At 34.6% G+C, this 7,674-nt stretch overlaps 1 protein-coding gene across 1 annotated transcript; it reads right to left on the bottom strand.

Moving 5' to 3' along the window:
- Positions 1-390: 390 nt before the first annotated feature.
- Positions 391-2,003, bottom strand: LOC125219876 (F-box/kelch-repeat protein SKIP25-like). The gene has a single exon (XM_048121967.1). It carries the CDS (start codon positions 1,875-1,877, stop codon positions 717-719), a length of 1,161 nt encoding a protein of 386 aa, XP_047977924.1. The 5' UTR covers positions 1,878-2,003; the 3' UTR covers positions 391-716.
- Positions 2,004-7,674: the final 5,671 nt, after the last annotated feature.

Below are 7,674 nucleotides of genomic sequence, written 5' to 3'. Positions count from 1 at the left end.
GGTTATGATTCGTTTATTGGGTCCATTCATGTGAGAGAACATTCATGCTTTAGGCTAAAGTTAAAAAAATTCTAAAGGCAAGCATGTCCTTTATATTCCATTTTCTTCAAAGTCCCAGTTTGTATATTAGTAGATATTCCATTTCCATAGAAATAAGTTTGAGAAACCAAATATCCCATAAAAGAATCTGATGAATCTTGTTTTGAAGTTAAATCACTTACTTTATGCATGTCCCTGCAATTTTGCGAGATTCGAAAGCTTCACTGTAATTATCTGGGAGATGTTGAATCTTTGAAAGCTTCTCCATCTTAACCCTTGATTAGTGCAAGGATTAGTAGATGACTTTTATCTCTGTATATGCTTTTAAATGGTTTGTTTTGGACTTCAGACTTTGGACTCATGTTTAATAACATACATAGGCATGAAATTATTTCTGTAACTTACAATTGTTTTGCTTAAAAGACTCTACTGATACATAGGAAGATCTCTAGCACTCTGTAGACATAAAAATAAGTTCCATAAGTTGCAGAAACGAGTATTGGAATCTCTATGGGAAGAATATTCAAATTGGGAATAGTAAAGAAAAGGTTTGAAACTAATGTAAACAAAGAGGAGGATATCATTTGTTTGTTCTACAAGTGAAGTTGAAAAATGACATTTTCCTCCTTTTGTGTTTATCTAAAACAGCGTCAGATTCACTACTGAGTTGGTAGCATTCAACAAGAAGACTGATGCATGCTCATCCTTGGTAATATGTGGACTGCAATGACTTCCATACCGTCGGGTGGCTCCAATGTCCAAAACTTAGGAGGCCTTGCAATTGCAGATGCCGAAACATCCACCACAAAAATCTTGGAGCCATCAGCTGAAACAGCGCAAACTTTTCCACGGCCTGCAGATATATGCTGAGCCCCTTTCAGGTGATTCGAAGGCCCAACAAACTCTTCCCAGCAATCATTTTCATAGTCATACTTGCTCAGGCTTCCAGTTTCCTGATCTACCACATACATAAATTGGTCGTCTGTTGTTGCTGGTCCAGTCCATCCCTCAAGCATCCCCCTCGGCATTTGCTCCCATTTATTCATTGAAATATTGTACACAGCGCCTTCTTTCAGCGCCCTCCCCTTTATGTTTACCATGCAGAGTTTCCCTCTGTACCCGATCGCTTCAATGGCTTCTCTACTAAGCTTTGCGTCTTTACACGCTGTCCTCGTCTCCCACATCCACTCTGCTTCCTTCTTTGACATGTCCCATCTCTCAAGAGATCTTGCCACGTCTCTTTGGTACTGTGCGCCCGTCCCACTTGCCACGTACACTGAGCTGCCCATTGATCCAGCGACGCACCAACGCCTAGGAGAGGTAAACGGAGGCCCAAAGCTCCACTTGCTGGAAAGAGGGTTGAATACTAGTGGATGGCTAAGTGCTGGGAGAAAATTGTGAGTGTTGGCAGCTATGAGAAGTAGAAGGCTTGATGCCGTGATAGATTGGACTGGAAGGATCCTTGATATGTAAGAAGGATGCCGGCTTAGCATGCAGAGAGGTGAGCAAGAAGTGGGAGGGCTTGGAAGGGATCTCCACTTCCATGCAACGGGGTCGAAGCAGAAGAAACTAGCCGAGTGGTATTGGCATGCAGAGCCGGGTGCAGGGGAGGTTGGTGCTAGAAGTGCGTAAAGAGAGTAGAAAGGAGGGAAGTTGGGAGAATAGATGAAGCGGCGCCATGAAATGCAGACTCGGTAAAGGAGGGAAGGTGGGAGATTTGCAAGACAAAGGGAGGCTAGATGGTTAGGCAAGCCGGGGAGTAGGACATGCTCGGTTTGCAAGTCGTTCCCGTCGAGGGTGATGTCTTTGTTTTTGCAGTGTTTCTTTGCAGCTTCCATAGAGGTTGTTGCTGCTCTTGTGGGAAGGGGAAAGCTTGTATAAGAATGATTGATGAGGATAAAACGTAATCAACTTTACTTGCCTTTTAAGCATTGTCTTTGGACCAGTTTAATTATGTGCCAAAGTGGAGTAGGTTTTGGATGAACTAATGCAACCATCATTTTTGGCTAATAAATATTGCAAAAGTGTGTAGGACAAATGTTAACCTTCAACTGATACAAACAAATGTCCGTCGATTTGCTTGTTATAATGAGGAAAGTAGGTTTTATTTTTAATTTTACTTGGTTTCCTCTGTTTTAGTTTAAGTTTTTGTACATGTAGTGAGATATATAGTATGATATGAAATGTGAATTAGAGAATTTTATCTAACAATATGTCGTTCTCTTATTTCTCTAACGTGTCACGTGTGTTGGAAAAGGAATATTTTGTCTCATTTTTGAGGATATTTCGGTGGATATTTGAGTAAATTTCAATAGATAAAAGATTAGAAAAAACTGTCAGTGTTACTAAACATTTCATGGAAATTATTGGATTAAATCCTGAACTGTTTAGTGTGTGCTATAAAATATGTAAAGAATTTTAAAAAGTATTTATAAAATATCTAAAATACCTAAAATATTACCATTGTATTATAAATATATTCTCAACAATATATGTGCAATTTCATTATTATTACTATTATTATTATTATTATTATTATTATTATTATTATTTTTCCGATTGCCAAAAAATTTTATGAAGCATTTTATTCCTATAAATGATGTATACTATATAAAAATGACATAATAATAGATGTTTGGTTGGTTTATATAAATATTTTAATGATATTCTAAAGTTGGAGTTGTTTTATCCTTTTCTGTCGTTTTCTTTATTCAACATATATACAATTAACGAAATTCTACTCTTGATTCGTTCTTTTTTGATATTTTATAAATCTTAAATCTGTGGATTAGTTGTTTCCCTATATCAATTGATAGATTGGATTACGAATCTCAACCTCCAACTAGAAAGGCATAAAAAAAAAACCTACACACTAGTTCTGTTATATTACTTCATTTGTCTTCTAAAAACAGAGACATTGATCTCATTTCGTATTCAGGGGCATTCCGGGACTCTGAAATAGAAGGGGTGGCAGACAAGGTATTTTTTTAGTTTTGGGGTGACGTCAAAAGCAAACGGAGGAAGTGGATAAGAAAATTTTAGGTCCGGATAAGGAAAATTAGTCGCATGGAGGGTGTAGTCAACCCCTCCCGACCCCCTGGATCTGCCTGAGCTGCCATTAATAAAGTGGTAGATTGTGAAAAGAATGTGGTCATGTGTCGCAAATAAAATACACAAAAATATTTAATAAGAATGTTCACAAATTTTTTTCTTCAAATTTACATACATTAGTTAAAACATTCATGCAAAGAAGATTACTGAAATCCACGATGACAAAGTGCAACCATGGTGGTAAGAGACGCTTCATCTTCAATAGGTTGGAAGTTCAAGACATATGGAGTGAAGTTTGTGTGAGTTGTAACAAAAAAAAATAAGTACTAAGTATATTATTTAGAATTCTCAATATATTGGTCAAACAAAAACGTATTATCAAGTCAATGGTACTTTGTTACCGTGGCTATAATTAATGAAAATAGGGAGTGAAAATACCCACTTGGATAAAAATTTATATAAGCATTAACATTGTAGTAGATAACACCCACTTGGATAAGCATGTATATAAGTGTAACATTCTGCTTCACTTTTACATATTTAGTTAATAAAATTGTCACACTCAGAATGTTTGTAAGATCAACAATAACAATGACAGACGTGAGTTTTTACAATAAGTTTGCAGAACAATAAATCCACGTGACCAAATTTTGTACGACCAAAAATTAATTTATTTGAAAAAAAATAAGTTTATTTATGCATTTAATTAAAGCATATGTATGCATATATACTACATGGAGAGTGTATAATATTGTGGTCATATATTTATGATTTTGTATAATTTTTTTTATTTTTTTTTAAGCCATAAATGTAATTAGTGGATACTTTTATTTAATTTTAAAAACTAGAAAGAAAATTCAAATATAAAAATAAAAAATGAGGTTAAAGGCTAATAAGTCTTTTTAGCTTGTGCACTTACTATATTTATTATTTTAATATATAATTAATACATCAAATTATTAATATAGTTTATCTTTGGTTTCGTATCGCAAATTGCTTGAAACCATATGCCGAGTTGCTTGCCTATTATGTATTATAGATTATTGCTTGTCTATGTAAAACAGATTGCTTGCCTAGTTTGTCATTTTAACTATGGTGTCAATATAGTGCTCTAATTTCGTATCGCAAATTGCTTGAAACCATATGCCGGGTTGTTTGTCTAGATTTTCATTTTAACTATGGTGTCATCGTAGTGCTCCCCTTAACCTATATATCCATTCACTACAACAAAATTTTTTTTACTACAATGATATTACGCTTTTAATCGGTTATATTGTACTAGAAAAAGTAAATGAAAGGTGTGTCCGACTTTTATATATTCCATATTATTCTAAGTGAAACATTTCTAATTCAGTACGGAATTTTATGTAGTGTTGTTTTGTGAGTAAAGTACAGAGAATAAAGTACTAGAGAGGGAAAAAGTGAGTGATGTTTCTATATTTAGAAATGTATTATTTAAATGAGGCATCTCAAAAAGCAAATGTATCACTTAGAGAGGAATTGTGTGTTAGGTTTGGTATACTGAAAAGCATGTTTCGAGCAAGTTTCGCTCGAATAGAATCTTGCTTGTATACGTAAACTCTACAATCCACTTTTAACCCGATTCAGTATTATTCGAGCAGTCTCGCACGAATAGAATCACTATTATTATTACATTGTGTTTGCTTGTGCATTTATAAGAGGTTTTACAAACATTTAAATGCATAAGAAGTAAACAAAGTCTAAGTCTTTTGCTTAGTAGACCGGTTGTGGGCGTCGTCCACTTTAAGGTAACACGGTCAGATCTATGCAATGCTTTGCAAAAGAAAAAGAAGAATTTCACAACCTAGATAGGCTTTGGCTACCTATCGTGAATGATTGCAATGTCAGTCCGCATATTTCTAAGCCTTACTGATATAAGATGACATTGGTGTGGTATAACACTGAACGGATCTAACAGCAAGACGTGTCTTTATGCTATCTACTGAAAGACTAGGTCTTGATAAAATACTATTTCTTAATCTACATATGTTAGCATTGAGCATACGGTATTGATTATGCACTACTTTGACTTATCAAATGGTGCGGGTTTTTCGCAACCCAATAATCCCGATATATTGGGTAGTGGTGATTAATATCTAGCGGTGCTAGGATTGCTATTATGTTGAAACGTGCGCGAGGTGAGTCTCGTTTGATAATGTCCTCAAGAGGAGCTCGAACAAGGTTTTATTATTCAGAAAACTGGTCAGTTGGAGTTTTATCGCTCTATGAATAATAAATAAATGTTTCTTGCTATGTCCACTCTTGGAATTAATAAGATGTTAATTAATTAAGTCCATAGCAGACATTAATTAATTAATGGACATTTATATCTTAAGCGTGGGAAATAAATAATAAACAAAGTGAAAACCCGGATTACTTGTAATTTTGGATTTGGATGGGGAGAGTTCAATATTACTTCTGTAGTGGCTGCTCGTAATATTCCAATATAAGTTTGTATTAAATTGTGGGTTCAATTTAATTAGTAAAAATCTAATTGGGGGAGCCCATATCCAAAACCTTCCATAGATCCCTATCTGGGCCCAAAAGGAACTTAATATAAATAGGAGAATAAATGAGACAAAATCATTCATTATTATTATTCATAATTTTCGTCCCCCTCTACCTAGAGGAGTTCGAATTTCTCTCCTAATTGGAGAAGGATTTCTTCTGTCTTCTTTATTCGAGTCCTAGCATTTTGATAAGATCAGCTCACCCTGATATCGAGATACAGTTCGGGAACCAGAGAGAAGATCCGTGGTCTAGTATTGAAGATCATCACGTGGAGAAGACGCGAGCAATCGATGATTCTTTGGAGAATCAAATCGGTAACTCTAAACCGTAGAATTCATGTTTTAGGATTTATTTTCTTTGAGCATGAATTATTTGCGTTCTAGCATGCAATTATCTGTTTAACATGTGAATTGATTAATCGCATAATCGGTCAAATAGATCCTTATCTGATTTATTTGTTTTGTACAAGTCTCCCGCTGTGCAAGAGACACCAAACCCCAGCATTGTGTACATTATATATATATGTGAGTGAAATAAAAATTTTATTACAACGAGTAATAAAAATTAGTAAATGACACATGTATTTGCATAGGACTATAGGAGTGAAAATAACTGACGCAACCAAGTGGTTGGGGGTAGGCCTCCATGCAACCGAGGTTAAAGAGAGAGGGAGACCATCAATTCTAATTTTTTTTTTATTTTGTAATAACATGGAGGTCGGCCTCCCCCAACTTATAAAGTTGGTTTAAGGATACTTTCACTAGCGAATCTAACATAGAACTAGAGTTGTACCCCAAACGAATTGACTTTAAGCTAGTATTGAGTAGTACTACCTCCGTCCCCAAATATTGGAACACGTTACTCAGCACGAATTTTAAGAAATGTAATGGAAAGTAAGTTGAAAAAGTTGGTGGGATGTAGGTTCTACTTTTAAAGTATTAGTTTTATAATAAAATGTGAGTAGGAATGAGTTAGTGGAATATGAGGTCCACTAACAAAAATAGTAAAAAGTGAAGTGTGTTAAACTTTTAGGGACAGACCGAAATGGTAAACTGTATCATACTTTCATGGACGGAGGTAGTAGTACGTAATAAAATGCCTCGGTGGTCTTCTGATTGCCTAGTTCATTTTCACGGTTTTATATTCTATTACGTTTGATACCCTTGAAAAGGTCAGAGAAGGCTCTTTTTCTAGATTTATCACATGTTTGATACAATTGTGAATTTTCTTACAAGCCCGGGGAAATCTCTAAGGCCCGAGTATCTATTCGTGCAAACTGCTGTTAGCTTTTCCGAAATATACTATTGAAGCAAGAATTCCCTCACTGCCCTTTCATTTATTGTCTTCACATTTTCTATCTCTGAAATTAACTTCTCTGTAACCCTACACTCCAATTGCCCTCTTTCTCTCTCTAATTAAACGATCGGAACCCTCCGGTGGTAGTGGTTGCGCGCGGTGATGAAAGTGGAATTACTAGAGCTTCTTCAGGGAATTTTCCAGATTTTGTCCTCTTGTTTTTCGAATTTGACTGAGGTGGACTTCTTTTCCTTATTTGGTGAGATGAGGCAGTGATCACAAACAATTTTCTAATTCTAGGCATTAATCTGCACGTTTTTTTTCTTTTCAAAAATCTTTCAAAATTTTATTTGATTTTATCGAGACTCTCATGCTCTGGAAAATATTTATTTTTTGTTCATCTTCTAACTCTAATTTATATTGTTTCTTCAGTTTCTCATCTAATTTGTGGAATTAATAAAGACAGTTAATCAGTTGTTAACTAATTGGAGTATTAATTTTGATAACTTAACCCAAGTGGCAAACTATATAAACTACCCTAACACCCGTGCTATGCACGAATCATTAATTTATATATTTGTTTAAATTTTAAAAAATTAAGCAATACCGAAATGCTATAATTAATATAAATAAATATGTATGCAATAATAATTTAATCTTATAGTACAAAATAATAGTAATAAATTTAAGAAATTAATCGGTAATATAACTCACAAATATTTGTGTATGAGTAATAAACCTAAAGTTAAATTAAAT

This window comes from Salvia hispanica, chromosome 1 (assembly GCF_023119035.1).
Source record: "Salvia hispanica cultivar TCC Black 2014 chromosome 1, UniMelb_Shisp_WGS_1.0, whole genome shotgun sequence".
In the NCBI taxonomy this organism is placed as follows: domain Eukaryota; kingdom Viridiplantae; phylum Streptophyta; class Magnoliopsida; order Lamiales; family Lamiaceae; genus Salvia; species Salvia hispanica.
This window is presented reverse-complemented; position numbering and strand designations above follow the sequence as displayed.

What these genes read in the sequence shown, in the direction of transcription:
- LOC125219876 (XM_048121967.1), bottom strand. Translation starts at nt 1,877, where the DNA reads ATGGAAGCTGCAAAGAAACACTGCAAAAACAAAGACATCACCCTCGAC.